At 52.7% G+C, this 18,754-nt stretch overlaps 2 protein-coding genes across 4 annotated transcripts in view; one reads left to right on the forward strand and one right to left on the reverse strand.

Moving 5' to 3' along the window:
- OTUD3 (OTU deubiquitinase 3) overlaps positions 1–5,708 on the forward strand; it is a 29,905-nt gene extending 24,197 nt beyond the window's left edge. For all 3 annotated transcript variants that reach the window (XM_059136526.1, XM_059136527.1, XM_059136529.1), the window contains one exon: positions 637–5,708. In XM_059136526.1, the coding sequence (XP_058992509.1) occupies positions 637–813 (177 nt within the window). In that variant the 3' untranslated portion in view covers positions 814–5,708. The remainder of the gene's footprint in view (positions 1–636) is intronic.
- A 5,312-nt stretch (positions 5,709–11,020) lies between these two features.
- LOC131809933 (group IIE secretory phospholipase A2-like) lies at positions 11,021–14,680 on the reverse strand. Its single transcript, XM_059137434.1, has 4 exons — positions 14,503–14,680; positions 13,993–14,131; positions 13,713–13,819; positions 11,021–11,824 (listed from the first exon to the last, which is right to left on the reverse strand). Exons 1-4 carry the CDS (start codon positions 14,678–14,680, stop codon positions 11,682–11,684), a joined length of 567 nt encoding a protein of 188 aa, XP_058993417.1. The 3' UTR covers positions 11,021–11,681.
- Between the last annotated feature and the right edge of the window lie 4,074 nt (positions 14,681–18,754).

Consider the following 18,754-nt stretch of genomic DNA (forward strand, 5'->3'; position numbering starts at 1 on the left):
TTTTTTTTTGTGTGTGTGGCTAGAGTCCCAGAAGAGGAATGGATAGGTTAAAGGGTATGGACATTTGAATCTTTTTAAGGCCTTTTGATAAATTGTCAGATGTTTCCCGGAAGGGTTGTCTGTCTCTCTCCCCGCCCCTGACTCCTGCAAATAGTATATGGTACCATTCCTTTTATGGAATTGGGAATTAATTTTAAAGATTTTTCACCAAGCAGTTCTGAGCCCCAAATGCAGCATAATGTCAAAAGCCACAGGCAGTGGTAAAAATGCAGTAAGCTTCTGAGGGTTTTATTAGGGTTACCTGGGGCATTAAATTATGTAGAGAAAAGGGTCCTCTGGCATGTTTGAGCATTATCTCGTGCAGAACTGGGGTTAATGTTTCTTAGGTCATCGTGAATTGGATTTTGAGAAGAATGAAATTTATTTCTTTTGCTAGCTCAGCAAAGAGATAGAAATTTAAGTGTAAATTAGAGCTGTGATGGGAAAGGCATCACTTCTGGTGTATTAGGTGGGTTTTCTCTGTTCTTGCTGAGAAGCAGCCCCATGACCTCTTGGATCTGTCCGCCCCGTGTGTCCCCTTGGCCTGGTGGAACCTGAGTCCGCGGCGCGGGCAGCTCACACGGCCTTCTCTTTCAGGTCACCAACAGACAGAGGCGGGAGCAGCAGCGACTGGAGAAGAAGAAGCGACAGGAGGAGAGGCACCGTCACAAGGCCCTGGAGAGCAGGAGCGGCCACAGGGACAGCAGCCGAAGTGAAGCGGATGCAAACACGCAGGTCACCTTGGTGAAGACCTTTGCCGCTCTCAACATCTGACTCTGGCCTTCTGGGAGCCGCGAGGAGCGGAAGGGAAAGGAGCGTCGCGTAGCAGGCTCTCCAGGGAGGCCGACCTCTCACAAAGTGACGTGCAGGCGCCCAGACTCACACACGAGCTCGTACACTGAGTCAGTCTGCTTTCAGGCTGCCTCTGTTTGGCTCAGACTTTTGTTAGTGGTATGTTCTGTCTGATGAACGTTCAGTGAAGCCATTCCTGTTCTGCAATTAAAACATCGAGTCCTAGAGTTGGATAGTTAGTTTAGGCAAAAACCTTTTAGGTGTGGTTTTATTTGCCTTGAAAATCAGAGTTCAGTGACCCTGGGATTTTTCCTGAGCACTTGGGGTGAGTTTTGCCGTAATTGTTCACGAAGTAGTTTAGATTAATTGTTAGAAATTCAGAATAACAAGTTTCCTTTGGTTTCCTTTAATTTTCAAGCAGATATTCACATACAGGATAGTTTGTAAATGGTCTTCAACTCAGGAACATGTTTAGATTTAATTTTCTACTAGTCCAAGTTAATCAGAAATTAATTCAGGAAAGATTTTTCCCAAAGTTATAGGATACGAGGGTTGCGGCTGTAGTCAGGGTGGAGATTCAACAGCTCCGTTTCTCTCCTTCCTCACTCTGAGGCTGTTTCAGGTGGGATGCAGGTGCTGAGTTTGCTTGTGCGCACGCCTTCTCAGAAACGCGCCCGATGTTGATTAGGCCCGGACTTGGCTGGAAAAGTGGTAGTGGTGTTGAGGTTTTGGTACTTGTTTCTTGACACAGAGAAGGTGGCATGTTACTGCTTATGAGGTAATCCTGAACTTCTGACCGTATGGAGAGCAGAACCCAGGGTTATAAAGGGAGAAATGAAGAGAGTCTAGTCTTGGTCTGCAGAGACTCTAAGGAGTTACTTGATTTTGTGTGGGCAGAGGTCTGGAAGAATAACTAAAGCCTTTCAGGTTCACCTTTTAAATAATTAACTGTTTTCTTCCTCACTGTTCTAGACTTAGATACCTTCAGAGAAGTAGTTTGACCTAATGCTCAGTTTTCTTAATGTTGTGAAAACGGAATCCCATCAAATGCTGCATTTCTTTCTTTCTGTTCCAGCCCTATCTGGGATTTTGATGTTGGAAAAATTCTTCCGCACTCTAGCACTTGTCAGGGACTCAGGTCAGCCCAACAGGGCAGAGGCCATGGAATGACTCCACAGTTCTGACATGAATTTGGGAGGTGGAGAGGGGTCAGTCCTAAGACTGACAGGTGACTGTGAGCTTTTAACCCAGAACGTATGAACTGGACAGTCACGGACAGTCTTGGCCTTTTGGGGACCCCATATTTGGACAGATAAGTTCTGCTGAATCAGAAGGTAAATTAGTTACTTCACCTCAGGTTTCAAAATTATAACTGTTCTAAGGACAAGGGAAAACAATAAAAACCTTTTGACTGAATGGATGTACCATTATCTGGGCTGGGCCTGGATTTACTGAATTGCTTTTTTCAGCAGATGATTTGCTTTCTTCAGTTTTAATGATGTGTTTTAATTTTTTGTTTATTGACTTTGGTGACTTTTTGTAGTTGGAGCACCTGTAGTTTCTTGGAACTGCTCTTAGGCCATTGCAATTTGGGTTTCTTCCTGGTACAGAGCTTTGTAATAGTCAGCAGATTGGAAAGTGCCGAGCATGTTTTCTTTGCACATTGTGGAGTCCTGACTCGGAGGCTCTTGTGTTCAGTCCCTGCTCATGGGCTCTGATGCCTTACTGTTTCCAAGGGAGTGAGATCAGTGCTTACGGATCGATCATTCTCTTGGCTTTTGACTCTGGACACTTTCCTGACTGTGGTTGATCTTTCCTGAATGAACACTCTTTCTTGTCCATCCGGTAGTCCTAGAGGGCAAGAGACCAGATCCTCTCAGGAAGGTCAAGATCGTGGTTTTGGAAACTCAGCAGGATTAGGAATCTGAAATAACCATAAGGGATACCCCTTGTTGGGAGCAATAGAATTGCTTTATTTACCTGGTTAGTGAAGGTGGCCTTGGGCCCTGTTGGGTTTTAGAAGTTTAACTAGAAGCTGCTAAAAAGTTATTAAATAATATTGGGCACACTTGTTAACAAATTACCAAATTCTGATAATAGACTTCAGCATTTCTGGGGTAAAATAACAGTGGTTTTAAAAACTAATCTGGCTTCGGGAATTTTCTCTTACTACCATTTCATAGTTTCCCAGTTTAAATTGGTCTGCGTTTAAAACGTTAGTTATTAGGAATGGGGTACATGTATTCGACTTTAGTGATCTTTCTCGCTAAGCGTGTGAATTTAGACTTTACTGCCCCAGTCTCACTGAAGGATGAGGTAGATGGGATCCGTATACTTAGCTGCCTTGTAGGCATTTGAAAATTACTTTATTGGCGGCCAGCATGGAGGCCCAGTGTGTTTGGCTCTGGGTTGACTGTTGTTGGAACTCTCATCCCCAGCCCAGTGACTCATGTGCACCCCACATTAGGAGGCGCGTGTTGCTTAGCCTCTGGGCTGCATTTTGGCTATTAGAAGTTAATGTTACCTGGGGTTGTCTCAGTAGTCTTTAGTGAGGTCAGGAGAAGGGGATGGGGCAGTGGTCTGTAGCTGCTTATTCGTCTTAGAAACTATATATAAAGGTTTTATGGATTTTAAAATAAGATTTTTTAAAGGTCAAAATAAATAAAATTTTAGTGGCAACAGCTTTGTACTAGAGAGGTGGATGTATTAAAGCAACCTAGAACCACACCTTCTAAATAACACAGTTGCCATCAGGAGGTATTAGAGAGAACGCATCTGTACGTGTAATTTTCAGTAGTGTGCACATATGCTTTCTGGAGCAGAGCCTGGTTGAGGGATGGTGGCAGAAAGCAAGATCTTCGATATCAGCGGAGGTGGTTGTCTGTATTTTCTTTTATAAGCTCTGAAAACACTTCCAAACCTGTTTTGATCCTGAGGGCTTGTGAAGTGGAATCTCCCTTGCAGGGCGGCTCTAGCAGGCATCACGGGAGCCTTTGAGTTGGTCATCGGTGGCGCCCTGCCTCCTCTCCCTGGGGTTTACGATGTGAAATGACAGGGGCCTGGGCGAGGGGGGCCGTGCGACGTCGGGGAGAGCCGCTCACTCGTGAAGTCGGTCGGCATCGAGGGACTTCAGCGCTGAACTGTCCTCGTGGTGCATCCCTGTCGTCCATGTGCAGTTTCTCTCATTCTGAGAAACTTCAGTCTCTGCCCGGGTTTTACTGGGTCTATATAGAATGCTGTCACTTGACCTCTGAGAAATGGTCAGCTTGAATGTGCAGTTGGTTCCCAGAAACTGGGATTTCTAGTCCACGCTGACTAACGGTCTCCCTGAGTCAATGGAAGAAAATGGAGCGCTTGATCTCCGTGGGTCACACCTGGGGCCCTCGCAGACTCCCATTTTGGGCAGACACGTGGTTCTTCACCTTTTTACCTTTTTACCTCAAGGCTCTGTCTGTCTGTAGCAAACATCTAGATTCAGAGTCTGCTGCTGTTCTCCCGTTTGGTCATTTTCAGTTGTCACTGTCCACCTCCGCGTTCAGAACAGGCGTGGGAAACTCTGGGGCCTTCTGACAGTTGTTCGGAGGTGATTGAATAATAGCACTTTTTTACGACCTGTGTTTTCCTGACTCTAAAGCAGATTGTGTTTTTCTGCTGACACTGAAGCGAAGGTCTTCTAGATGACGTATTTAGGGAAATCTGCTGCCACATACTAGAGGGCAAATGAGTTACTGGAATGAGGCGGAGGTGGTGACTCCCCCCCCCTGCCCGTCACAGAGTCTGGTCCCCGGGGAATTGGTGGGCCTACAGGTTGCCTCGCTCTGCTCAGGCCCCAGGTGATGCTCCTGGTGACCTCAGGCTCTTAGCCATGTCTTCTAAGCATACTAGTCTCTCTCTGCTAGTTAGGGGTGCTTTGTAGCTTGGTTAAAATGGTTAGCGTCTTTGCAGAGTTACCAGAGAAGGGGCTGCGGTCATGAAGAATGTTTCTGTAAAGCATGAACTTCTGCGCCGTGGCTCGGTTTCCAGCAGGGCAGCCCCGCGCTCCAGAACGGCTGCGACTTCCTATGCCTGTCGTCAGGTGGGCGGCCATCCTCGGACAAAGCACGTGAGGGCTGCCCCTACCCCTGCGCACATCAGCAGCCAGCAGGCCCCATGGCCGGCCGTCTGGGACAGTCACTGGAGCTCAGTCAGAAACCTCAGCCTGTGGTTTGAGCCTCTGGCACGTCCCTTGACCAAAACTTGAAGAACACTATTGTGGGGCTGTCCGCCATGTTCCCACACTCATTGTTCATTTTCCATAGCAGGAGGGCCCTCGGCCTCCCCAGCCACCCTTCCAGCAAGCTCCAGGACCACCGAGCTCAGTGAGAAGACAGAAGGAGCCGGGAGTTAGACTCGAGCCCTGTGTGTTCCTCTTGCTGGCGCAGAGGTGCCGGAGGGTGTGAACCCCCCGGAAGGAGCGCGGTGTGTCTGTGGGGAACACGGGCCTTCGCAGGCTCAGGAACCATCTCTTTTTTCTAATTGCACTATACTTGTCCTAGCTTCAGTCTGGAGATACTTACCTCCATGGGGTCACAATCCTTAGACTTAGCAAGTCTTGCCTTATCTCTGGAGCTTGACGGGGAGAAATGTGACCATTGTCTGATGTCCATAGTTCATTTCCTCTCAGTGGTTTCTTTTCACAGATTGTGTTCTTCTGAACCATTTTATTTTTATTTACCAAAGTACTGTACTTGGCTATTTGCAGTGTTTTCAAAACCAAATGTTTCTTTTTTTGTGTGTTTTTAATCTTCCATACTTGGTGCAATAGAAGCTGCAAAGATGTGCCACTTTATCTATGAAATGGAGTTTTGTATACCAATAAATTCTAGTTTAAAGACAAAGCTTTGCGTTGTTTTCGCCAGCGGGACCACCGTTTGAGTGCATGAGACTGGGAGAGCATGGCAGCTAGTGGCCTTTTTAGAGGCCGTGGCATGGAAGAGGGAGGGCACGGTCATTTGGGTTCTCACCAGGCTTGGAGCAGCTGGCGAGCTTCGGTACAGGTGGGTGCCACCACCGCGCTCGATGGCAGAGCTGCCCTGAAGGACGGGGCGCTAAAGGTGGGTGGATACCTAGGAATATGTCTGAGAATTCGGAGTTGTCTAAATACGGAGCAGCTTCTGTTGGCTGCCACTCCAGAGCTCTAAGGGTCGCTTTGACCCGTGCTGGGAGGAGGCCAAGCCCACCAGACGCGTGGGCAGCTGGGACTGGAGCACAGACGCCAGGAGAGGTCCTCCGCAGCGGGCAGGGCAGGGAGAAGGGCAGCTGCAGAAAACCAGGAGGTAGGGAAGTCCCCAGTGGTCACAGGGGCCAACCCACACGAAGTTCTCTGGCCAATCACGTGGTCAAGGCCGGTGCGATCTCATTGGGCCTTGCCACATCCTGGGAATTTTGGCCTCGAGACTCCCACTCTTTCTAATTTTATACTCAAATTGGCTCCACAGTACCTTGATGCCAGAAGGTATCCAGTAGCACCCTGCGTGAATGGAAATGTGGCTACAGGCATAGATGTTTCCCCCGGTCACTATCCTTGAGTGATCTTCGTCTCCGTCCATGACTGAGAGACCTCCGGGCGCACATTCCTGAGTCTGTGAGGCCAGGGGTCCAGATCCTGTCAACCCAACTGAGAATCTTTCTGAAAGAACCTACTAGAATCAAAGCGATGTCCCAATTCAGGTGCTCCCTCAGCTGGATTCCAGCCGGCAGTGATTCACCAGAGACCCAAGGTGCCACCTGCTAGCTCAGGCGGGGGTCCAGGGGCTTCCTGCCTGGGCCCAGGTGACCCATGAGGTCCTGTCTATGGGGCGGGCTGAGCCTGTGAGGTTAAAATGTTCTCGGGCCAAGTAGGGAATGATCAGAGTATAGGAAGTTTGCTGTTTACAAACGGCAGTGCTCACTCAGGGTGAATGACAGCAGGATGCCAAAGACTGAAATACCACAAGGGGGACAGTGGCTGGTATGTGTCCCTTTTCGGTAACTTCATGGTTGCCTAGGAGAAAGCTGGTTTGGAAACCCAGGTTTAACGTTTCTTATTTACCAGTCGTCCCGCGAGCCTTTACACGTGCCCCAATGCTCGGAAGGTGGAGATGTGCCTTGAGATACAATAAAAATTGGTCATAGGATGCTCTGCGCCAGTGTGGGTTTTGGCTGGGCCGCTGGACGACGTGGGCCCTCGGATCACAGTGACTCAGCGATTGAGAACTTGTTTGTTCGTAAGGGGCCGGGACCAATCTTGCCGCTTCATAGGTACCGGCTTGGCAGAAGGGAAACTTGTCTGAACCTCCCTATGGCAGAGTGACTTCGGTACCTCAAGGTTCTCCCACTTTTATTCAATTTTTTCACCCATCCAAGCATCCAAGAGTCCATGCTGCATTTACTGGACCTGTATTGTCCAGTTCTTATTTCTGGGCATAGAATCAGGCATGGACTCTGTCCTCCCAAGTTTCCAGGAGTGAAAGGGGACATACACACGATGTGAAAGGTGATCCTATACCAGGAGGACCGTGAACTCAGGGAAATCAAGGAGGCTTGGCGGAGGAAGCGACACTTGGCCTGGGCTGAAAGGGGAGAGAGGGAGACCCTACGGGGGTTATTGCATGTTCTAAGGACAGTTTATTAAGGATATACAGTTTGTTTGGGGAAAGACTGGGCCCTTTTTGTTGTTGTTGTTAAGATTTTATTTATTCGAGAATGAGCAGGAGAAGGAGCAGAGGCAGAGGGAGAAGCAGAGCCCCCACTGAGCGGGGAGCCCAATGTGGGACTCTATCCTGCCACTCCAGGATCACGACCTGAGCTAAAAGCAAACACATAACTGACTGAGCCACCCAGGCACCCAGACTGGGCATGTCTTCAAACATGTGTCCTGTGGCTTTTCCTACCGAATGACCAAGGCCGTGCTTGCCGCGCGACTCTCCGAGATGAGGCGGACTTCGCCTATCCTAACTGTTCAGTGGTGTTGGGAGTTGGCCTCTGGGTGCATTTTGATTTTGGAGCCCTGCACAGGTCGCAGCCCTCCAGGAACAGAGCTGCGCATGCTCTCTCTGGCCAGGTGTTTCCTCTTTTGGCCCTCCGCTTGCGGCACTGACAGTGAATGATTTTCAAATGTCTCAGCTTAAGATCAGTGAGCACTCAGAGTAGTGAGCTCCGGGGCTCCTTGAATAAACGAGCATAGGATTTATCCTGTGCCTGCTGCCACATCCCTAAAATAATTCCGATTATCATGTGTCCATGGATTCAACCGAACAGATACTTATCTAGCATGAACTGTGATGGGTGCGGTAGGGGAGGCAAAAATGCTTAGAGCAGCTCGGCCGGGATGGAGCTTCTGGAACGCTCCACGCACTCTGAATACATTGTCTCACTTAAATCTTTGAACCACTCTGTGAGCCTGGTGATTCCATACCCATTTTACACATGAGGAAGACGTAACAGGCCCACGATCGCAGACGTGCAGCAGGATTTGAATCTAGAGCAGTCTACCTCCACTGCACTGCCTAGGAACCTTAGACAGGGACCCCGATGATGGGGCGTAAGTGGACCAGGAAAGGTGCCAACACGTTGCCTGGCATTTCAGAGGAGGGTGAAATCTCCAGCTGGAAAAGCATCACGGAGAAGGTGGCATCTGAGATATGCCTCAAGCGTGCAGATTTTCACATGTGAACAGGGAAGCTTCCAGGCTGAAGACAGCTCTGTACAGAGGTGTGAAGGCTGAAAGGCGGTGGGTGGAGGCAGGTTCTGGGACTGTTCATGATGATGTTGTGCTATAAAGAACTGTATATACGGCTGGATCACCGAGGCTAGAAAAGCAGATGATGCCACGCCTGAACACCACGGGTTGATGGACAGTGGGAGCTACTGATGGTTTGGGGGCAGAGGAGAGAGCGACATGATGGAAATCAAACTGGGGGAAGAGGAAGTCAGCCTCGGACGGTGACTGGCTGGAAGAAGAGGGTCCTGCTGGTCTAGTCTTGCTCTAGGAAAACACTAGTATAGAATAAGGTGTCTGTCTGCAGGTTGGCCACATCTGATAGGTCTCTATCTCTGGCATTCAGCGAAGGACCAGCTGTGTCGCCGGTGCACACACATACACACTTACTGGAGGTTCAAATCTCCAGCAGTGACACCACGAAGAAGTCCCAAAGAAGCAGATGGAGGTCTGGTGGAATCCTAATCGGAAACTCCAATCTGCTTTGATTTCTCATCCTTACTCAGCAAGTTACTTGATCAAGCATTTCGTGAATAGCTTATGTTAGGGGTTAAGTGGAACAAAGCAAGTCAGTCCAAATCGTGTCATCAAAATTGGAGAGGCCATCTATGAACATTGAGGTAACAGGGTCCCGCCCCCAGCCCTGAGGTAGCCCCCAGGCCTCATGCGTTCCTTCGTTTATTCAGTGAATTACTAAACACAAAGCACTTAGAACAGTGCTTTAATAAACAGAAAGCATTTAGAAGTGCCAAGACTTGTTAAAGTGTCAGCTATCATTATGGCTGTCATTCATTCACAGGACACGAATGCTTATTATGTGCTAGGCATTGTCTGCACTTTCACAAACGCTAACTCATTCAAACCTTGCCACAGCCCGCCCACCTTGTTCCAGTGGGCCCCGCGTCCGGGTGTTTTGGGTTTCAATGGCCACACGAGTCACTCGGGGTAAGGGGGTGTCTTGTTAACCTATAGGTTTTGCCTCCGTGGGCCTGGGGTCAGGTCTGAGAGCCTGCATTTCTGACAAGCTCCCGAAGATGCAGTTGCTGGTGTCCACGGGCTGCACAGAGCCGCAGGCCTGGAACAGAGGCACCGTGGCTAACTGGCTGAGCAGAGAGGTCTTGACCTGGGAACTGTGTGACCTCAAGTTCAGGGATTTTTGGTCATTGCTGCAAGTGTGCACCTGGCGACGAATGTGCGTACCACAGACATGTACACAGAGTCCAGATCCATTTATTGATTCCATGAACGGTTACGGATCACTGGGAAAATGGACTGCACGGGTCTAGCTCGGAAGTTCCAGTTTTCACTCGGCCGGATGGCCGCACACCTGTCGGGTGAGCCGGGGGCCGTCCCGTTGCTGCCTCACACCCATCGCGCCCAGAGCGTACTCTCTCTCCATCTCCCCATGCCAGCTCCCTCTGCCCGTGTGCCTCGCTTATGCAGTGACATCTAGTGTTCTAAGATGTCTGTAAGGGCTTTGTGGTTTTTCTCAGCATATTATTGATGATGCCGAGGGACCCATTTCACCCGCCCAGAAGCTACTTTGTCCCCTGATGAAGGGAAATCTAGTTAAGAGCTGAATTTAGGTTTCCTCCTTGTAGCTTAAACCTAGTGGACACCAGAGGGCGCCTTAGGACCACTCTTCCCGACACACGCGCTCGCTTGCCTCTCCAATCCCTGTGTCGCTCTTAAGACCTGATGGTCCTGTGACTCCTTGCAGGGGACCAGCATCATTCAAAGTGGCAAAGTGCGCTCACCACCTCCCCTCCCTCTTTTGTTTTTGCTAACACAGAACATCTGCACCTTTCAAAGTTTATGACGATCATGTGTCTGCTGTTTTCTCACTCTTCCCTGCCCTCCAAGTCCAGAAAGTTGCATACGCGCCATGAAAACGACAAATGGCGTGAACATTTATTGCGTGTCTGCTGTGAGCTCTGTCCCTTCTGTGTAATACCTTGTCCCATGCTTGTCTCATTGGATGGGCTCATCCCAGTCCTGGCAGGCTTTATCACCCTACTGTAGAGAGTAGAGAGAATTCTGTCCATACTGAGTAGACTTTGCTGACGTACCTCGCTTCCAGGGTTGGCCGCATCCCACCTGGGGGGAACCCTTCAGTGCCTTAAAATCTTCGTGGCTCCAGAGTTAGATGCCGGAGGCTGATGTCTTTCCTCCCCCCTCCCCCCCATATCAGAAGCCTGACCCCGCAAGGGCACGCTCTCCGCGGATCTTCTCTGGCCACTCTGGCCTCTCCAAGTTGACAACCAGAGGGTTAGGTTGACATGGCCATATGTGCCCATGCAGGGTGTCATTGGTTGATACCAACGCATGAAGAAACAGAGGCATGCTGGCTGGGAGGGAGGACACCCCTGCAGGTAGAGCGTCCCCTCTCTGTCCCCTGGCCACCTTTTGGTCAAAGGGAGGGTTTGAATGATTCTGGAGCTTTTTTTTTTTTTTTCCCCCACACTTAGCCGTTCTGCTAATCGGAGGGATTTGAGGCCTGCTGACATGGTGGGGACAATATTTTTAGGTTGGTATTTTTCATGCTTCTCACATGACACCATATGGCCAGATCTATTCCTTCTGGAGATCGCCATTACTGTCTTGCATAAGGTTGTAGAATGTTAGAAAAAGAGAATCACAAAAACTTACTCTAAGGGGAAATGGAAAGGGCAGAATGTTAGAATTCCCCGCAGAGGTCACCGTGTCCCATTGGTTCCTGCCGCATCCCCAGTGCTTATTTAGCACATTGCTGGCACAGGGTAGAGACTCGGAAGAAAAAAAAAAGTGAATGAAAGAAACTACGGACTAATGAAATCCTATAATGATAGAATCTGGGAATCAGAGAATATTAGAATCATAGGACATTATTCACTTACTTAGGAGAGGGAATGGGGATCTCAGGGCTGGGTTATAGAATCTTCTGGGTGCTAGAGGGTCCCTTGGCTCTTCCTAGGAGGACCAGCAATGGTCCAGGCCACAGTCTGGGAGCTCTCGGGGGTGGGGTGGGGGTGGGGGTGTGAGAAAGGACTTTCTGGAGGGAGAGCCTTTGGTGTCAGTGCTGCCCAGACCGGGGCCGCTGGAGGTGAGGCCCAGTGCAGAGGTGGGCCTCGCCCTAGCAGGGCGGTGTGGGGCCGCTGCACAGTGTGTTGGGATAGCGCACGAAGTTGCGGTTGTAGGTGCCCAGGTTCTGGCGGAAGCAGAGGGCGGCAGTCCGGTCACACTCGCAGGTCTGACGCTGGCAGATGGTTCGGCCGGCTGATGGGACAAGGTGGGTCAGGGACCCTAGGGCTTGAGCCTCCCGCTCTCTGAGGTCTGCGTTCTCTGTCCCATTCTGCTGGGAGCCCACAGCCGCGGGGGTGTTTTGGGTGTGGGTGGGGCGGGGCAGGGCCCAGGGGGTGTCTGGGGGACTCCCAGGACACTGGGAAGCTGGGGGACATCTGTCCTAGCTGTTCTGCCTTCCTCTCCCACACCCATGCACCACCCACCCCCGCCCCGGCCCTCTGGTCGGCCGTCTGGGTCTCTAATGCACCTGCTCCAGCCCCAGGACAGATTTCTAGACAACCCCTTCCCTGTGGGAGCCATGGATGGTGCTGGAGGGCAGCCAGCGAGCTGTCAGGGGAGCAAGAAATGACAGCAACTCAGTCCCAGGTGACCTGTGCGTCCTGGAGCAGCCTGGGCCCAGACTGGAGCCTGTTGGGACTGAAGCTCGGGGCTTGCTCGGGCCCTGGGGCTGTCTCCATTCGAGGGGACAGAGCCCGTTTTTCTGGCACTTGTCTTCAGACTCCCTCTCTAAGTGTGTGCTCACACCTGGCCTGGGGTAGAGTCGGCTTCGGTTCTCTAAACAGCGGGGTCCCAGGGCCTCCCCTTCTCTCCAAAGCCTCTGTTGGCCCTTGGCAGCTCTGGCTCCTCCCTGTTCCCATGAATACATCTCACAGAAATGTCCAAGGCTCCTCTTTTTCCCCTCAAAGGTCAGCCTCCACTTCCCACCAGGGTTCTGCCCACATCTGCTATTCCAGCAAAATTCAGGGGTTTATCGGCTGCCTGGGTTCTTTTGGGTGGTTCTTGCTAGGAGCTAGATTAAGCTGGGAAAGGCAGTGTGACTGGCTCCATTTTATAGATGAGGAAACAGAGGCTTTGGAGAGGTCACATCTCTTGCCCAAAGTCACCCAGTGGGGGAGAAAGTGAAGCCCTGATCCTCTGACCCTGTCCTCCTGACACCTCTCCGCAATTATGCCCTCAGTGCCATTCCAGACAGGTGACTTGTTCCTACCTTGCATAACCCTGCTGTGACGGAGAGCTCACTACCTGTCAAAGCTGCCTTGCTGTGTAAAGAGATGGCTGTGGGAGCAAGAGACTGAGCTAAATCTGCCTCCAGTGGTTTTGGTCCTGGCTCTGCCCACCCTGCTCCCAGGACAGGCCTTAGAGATGAGAGCTGTCTTCTTTGACTCCCCTGGGTTCTTCGGCCACCCCCTCACTCAGCCCCCGCCCTTCCCTCCAGGCGGCTCTGGCTTTGCAGCGGGGAGGCTTGATGCTTGGATCTGGACTCCCTCCACACTGCCACCTGGTCTGGGAGGCTTCCATGGGGCTGGGGACCAGAGGAAAACTAATCCTCAAGTGGGCATTGGATCTGGCAAAGCTGAGCAAATAGATCCAGCCTGAGAGCCCCACCAGGGGGAGTCAGCCTTCGACAGTGGAGTCTGCTGTCCCAAATTGTAGTTCTAGCTCGGTCTGGGACTGTGCCCTCGAGGCTCTGTCCTGGGGACATTGCTCTGAACCTTGCTGCCCAGGCCCTGGAGAGGGGGTGTGGGTATAGCTCCTCTGGGCCTGGCTCAGCTCTGCCTCCTTTGTGCCTCCTTCTCAGGCTGGAGCTGGGGGTTCTCTGGTAGGGAAAAGGCCTGGAGCCAGGGCAGGAGCCCACGGGTCCTGGGAACTTTAGACTGGATACCAGTCTGGAGGGGGGAGCTCAGTCTTTCTCTACAATGCCCTGATGATGGAAGACCTACCCCGCCCATCCCTCTAGCCCAGGGTCTGGCCCTGATGAGGAAGCAGGGGCCGCCATGGGCGGGGGGTGGGGTGCTCCTGTCTGAAGCTGCTCTCCCCCATCCAACCTGGGGTCTGGGGCGTTCCAGAGCTGTTCGCTTACCGCAGAAGATGTTGTTCTTGCTGGCAGAGAAGAGATACCTTTCCAGCTTGGGTTCACAGCCCATCTTCTCCAGGCGCCCGTAGCAGCAGTCATGGGCATGGCAGCACCTGGAAGGGTCACGTTCAGTCTGGAGGGGCCTGGGAGCCAAGCTGGGGTGGACCAGGGACTGCTGGGGGGCCCAGAGCTCCAAGGAGAGGTCAGCCTCCACTCGCAGGGTGTCCTAGCTCCTCCCCGCCCCCGGGAGCCACCCCCCCCACCGCCGGCAGGGCCATCTGCTCACCAGTCCGTCTGGTCCACGGGCCAGTGGGAGCCCCCAACGCCGCAGTAGCAGCCGTAGTCATTGTACTGCAGCGCTGGCTTCCCCGTCATCCTCTCGATCATCACCCCAAACTGGACCAGGTTCCCGCTGGCCAGGGCCACTGCGGGGACGGAGGGCAGAGGCGGGCAGACCCATCAGGGCCCTGCCCTCTGCAGCCAGCTTCCCTCACATCCCCTTAAATCTGAGTCAGACACCTCCAGATCATCCAGCCCACCTCACCACGCACCTTGCTCCCAACAACAATGACGCCAGCCAGTAATGATATTCCCACGCCGCCAACCCACCCCGATCCCTAGTGCTCACCCCGCTGTGACAACGTACCCAGGGCTCCTCCCGCCCCCCTCCCTCATCTCCAGACTACCACCCACTCATCCTCCTGCTTGCACCCCCCCTGCACCCCAAATGTCTCCCAGCGGGTCCTGGTCATTTCCCCAGGCATCAGCTCCATGCCCCCAGAGCGCTCTTCCCCACCAAGTCCCATCAGATGCCACTGGATCGGCTTCATGACCTCCTGGACTTCCCCGAATGCCTCCAGATCCTGCTGATACAGCGGTGGGGGTTTGTCCATCCAGGCAGGCTGGAGCCCAAAATGGAAGCTCATGGGGAAGACGTGGAGCGCAGGGGGCAGGAACCTCGTCTGTGTTACCATGGGTCCCCACCAGCCCCTTTCCTGTGCCCTCCCAGGCCCCTCGGGCTGCATTCCCTCCCCCCACCTGTCCCTTCTTCCCTGGCCTGTGCTGCCTTAGGCACAACTGGCCTAGAGTTGACCCCCCACAACTTCCCTAGAGCCTGGTTCCAGGACCTCCGGGGAAGAGAGAAGGTCACATAGGTCACTTACCCAGGAGGCAGAGGAAGGTCAGAAGAGGGGGAGGCTTCATCCCGAGGGGAGGGGAGGTGAGCAGGGGGCAGAGGAGCTGGGCTGCGGGAGAAGGAAGTGAGCGGGGTGCTTCTGATCTCAGGGCAGCTCCCCAATTAGTTAAATACTGGGTCCTGTCCACTCCCCATCATTAACCCCCGAATGCGCAGTGATGCAACTATACTTCCAGGTCTTTGGTCAATTCCCCAGGGGAGGGGCCAGTCGGGGGCCTATGCACTTGGTTCCCAAGGGGTTTTGGGGAGCAGTCTGTGGCTCTCTCTTTTCCCTGCCTCTCCCTTCACCTACCCCTTTCCAAAAACCATGGTGATAGCTCTCACTGGCTGGGCTGTGAGCGAGGGGCTGTACCAAAGGCTTCTCATTCGTGGCATCTTTTTCTCACCCCCATTTTACTGATGCAGCAACTGAGGCCCAGAAAAGCTAAGAAACTGACGTCCACATCGCCAAGTCTGTCCTGTTTCCATGCCGTTAGCTACTGCAGCAAGCCCTCTGCTCCCTGTCCCCTGCTCCGTGTCCCCTGCTCCATGTTACCCAGTAGGAGAGCGCTGAGTGTAGCTTGACCAAGAGGCAGGACCCTTGGGGACCTGGAGGGCCATTTGTCCAAGATTGAATAGGCCAGAGGCTGGGAGCTCAGCCAGCTGAGCTTAGGGATTTTTCTTCATTGTTCTTTCCTGGGCAGGCTCCTGCTTGTTTGACAAGCAGTGAAAATGCTCCCAGATGTGACTTCTGTCTCCCTAGATCCCCAGGCAGTGGTGTAGTGTGTAGCCATAGAAATAGACTCTGTCTGAGTCAGCTGGAAAACCCACATTCCAGCATGGACTGGAAACTTCCATCCTTTTGATGTTATCTTAGGGAATGTGTTGGGGAGACAGTACCCCCTGGCCCAGCTTGTCTCCCAGCATGAGCTGCCATCCCCATGGTGAGGTCAGAACACAGAGGCCAGGCTTCAGAGCTTGGCTAGAGGTCGGGAGGGGCCGAGGGATGGGAGGAGGGCCCAGCTCTGTTGTGCTAGGAGATTGCCAAGTCCCAGCAGTCACGGGCGCACCGTGGCCTCGTGGGCTGGTTGCTGCCCACACCCCTGAGTCCACGGCGGCAGAAAGGGAAGCAAGATGCCCCTTGTGCTGGCCTGGGACACCTCATGCCCTGCCCTCCCTGTTCCTGGTCTGGAGTGGGGATAACTTGACCAGCGATTTCCGTCAGCACAGCACCTGGGAGCTGCCTGATCTGCAGCCTCGTGGTCCTGCTTCTGCCACTGAGGCAGGTCCTTTGCCTTGCTCGTCTCCTTCGTTTTCCTGTCTGTATTATGGGGACGGAAGGCATCCCAGCTTGCCTCCTTCCTGGCAGGATGGGAAGCTCAAATGCCACCAGGCAGCTCGCCCCCTCTGAGTACTTGCTATGGCCAGGATGGTGCCCCAAACCCTTCTTAGGCAAGATCTCAGGGAGGCTTCAAAGAGTCCCATGATGCTGCTGCTCTGATCATCCCCACTTTATGGAGAAGTAAACTGAGTCCACGGTGAGCCAGAATATGGGCCCAGACAGTTTAAAGGGCCTACCTCGTGCTTCTAGTAAGGTTGGTGCCTAGCATGGTCGTTTTAAGGGCTCCCCAAATGCATGAATTTCTTTACAATCAGAATGACTATAACACAGCCTAGATTATATTTGCCTTCCTACCAATGCGGTCATACATATGCTTTTCACTTTTTTATTTCTTTTCTATTTTAATGGAGGAAAGTGCCCTTGGAGGAAAATCGCCACATGAGACTGACCCCAGGCAGAAGGCCAGCCGCTCAGGAGCTGGTTTGGTGCAGAGGCTGGGTCTCACGCCTGCAGACGGGACGGACTTCCCGACAAGATCCGTGACACTGTGGTTGGGGGGTGCAGGTCAGGGGTCCAGGACTGGGGCGGATGCCACCTGCAGAGGGGAAGAGACATCTGGGTGACGGGATCTTAGCCAACGATTTGGGATTAAAAGTTTTTAATGCAAGGTAAGGCCGGGTGAGCACTGGCCGAGCTGGGGTTCAGGCTTGCCTCGAACCACTCCCATTTCCTGCTCCTGATCCTCTGGGAACTCACACCCCCCACCCCCACCCCATGAGACTAGGGGGTGGGGAAGGGCCAGGGAGGTGTGTGCACCTGGCCAGGATCACCCAGCAGCTGTGAGTCATGGGCTCCAAAGAGGGGGCTCCCCATGGTTCACCACTGCCTTTTGATTTTAACGAGGGCCCCTCCTGGCAGCCCCTGGCTCCTGGCCTGGGTCATCAGAGCCCAAACAGTGAGTCACTGAGGAGCTAAGTCTAAACAACTGAAAAGGAGCTTTGATTCCTGGGAGGTTTGGCCCCTAGCCCTTCCTGCAGCAGCGTAAGGGTGTTTCCCAGGAAGGGCTGAGTTTCTGAGGCAGTTCCTTGGGTGAGCCATTTTGACTTCTGGCCTGGCCATGATGGGGCCCCTGCCAGCTCTTCCCATGTGTGCCTGGAGCAGAAAATCAAGGACTGGGGTAGGGGTGGGTCGCAGAGCCAGGTGGAGAAATCTAGGTGGGCTTGCAGGCAGAGGTGTCTGCTGCTGAGGTTCTGGGGAGGACTTGGATGTGGAGGAGAGTTTCAGGATTCGGGACATGTGGTTGGTTTTATAGTTTTCACACAGTGACACCATGTGATGGAAAGGGCCAGGGTCTCTGCACCCACAGGATTAGGACTGGAGTGTTTGCTCTGCCCCGTAGGGGCTGTGTGATCTTGGCCAGGCCTGTCACCTCTCTGAGCTTAGCTTTGTCATCCATAATAAGGGGGATCATTGGCCCTACCTTGCAGAGTTTGGGACTGGATGGAAAGGAAATGAAGGGTGTAGAGTTCTCTGTGGGATGCCGCGCCCACAGGAGGCACCCACAAATGTTGGGTTCCTCCTTCCTTTCCTCCTTACCTGGCCACAGGGGAGACGGTCGCTGTCCCAGGAGCTCCGAGCACCTACTCCTGCTGGGGTGGAGCACAGGTGGCTAGGCCAGGGCTCCCAGCCCTCGGATAGGATGATGGTCCCCGATTGATAGATTTTTAACTTCCTCAATGGAGGGTGGTCTGGGGGAGGTGAGTAGAAGGATTAGAGCCCAGTCTCGAAGCAACGTCTTCTTCCTTGTGGTGTAAATGAGTTCCTTGTAGCTTAGAAGCTGTCACCATCACCACCACCACTGTCACCATCTCACCATCTCCTAAGCTCCAGACGCGCTGCAGGCACCAGACTGAAGGCTTGATCTCATCACTTCTGTGGCTTCCCTCAGAGTCCAGTGACTCCTGCAGACGTCTCCCAGCGGAGTGGGGGGAACCGGATTCCTGAAAGGATTCGTTGCCTCTTTAGTCAGTCACCTCCACGGGGGACTTCCTATGGGCAAGTCACCAAAGAGCAGACACCAAAGAGCCACACGCTGTGATTCTGGCCCTCGTGGAGCTCACAGTCCAGCAGGGAGACAGACATCAATAATTACACACTGAAGGGAAACTTACAAATAGGCATAAGTGGTTTGACAGGATGTTCCATGGGCCTATGGGAGCATTTATGGGGGTGTCTGATCCAGGCAGGGGGCCAGTGAGGGCTCCTCTGAGGAAAAAATTGTTTAGCAGAAGTCTCAAGAATTTAATTGGGTGAAGAGGAAGGCAGAGAGAGTTTAGATAGGGAGACAGCTTGTGCAAAGGTCCTGTGGTCTGAGGGACATGCATCCAGGAAGGGCTGAGAGGCAGCAGAGGTTGCTGTGCTACTTACTGGTGGGCGGGTCTCAAAGGGCATGATTCACTGGGGAGCTGACCCCAGGAACTTGACCTCCTGTTCACCCCTTGGTATGCCTTTTGCTTGAGCAGGTGATCTAGA

This window comes from Mustela lutreola, chromosome 10, assembly GCF_030435805.1.
Source record: "Mustela lutreola isolate mMusLut2 chromosome 10, mMusLut2.pri, whole genome shotgun sequence".
NCBI classification, from domain to species: Eukaryota; Metazoa; Chordata; class Mammalia; order Carnivora; family Mustelidae; genus Mustela; species Mustela lutreola.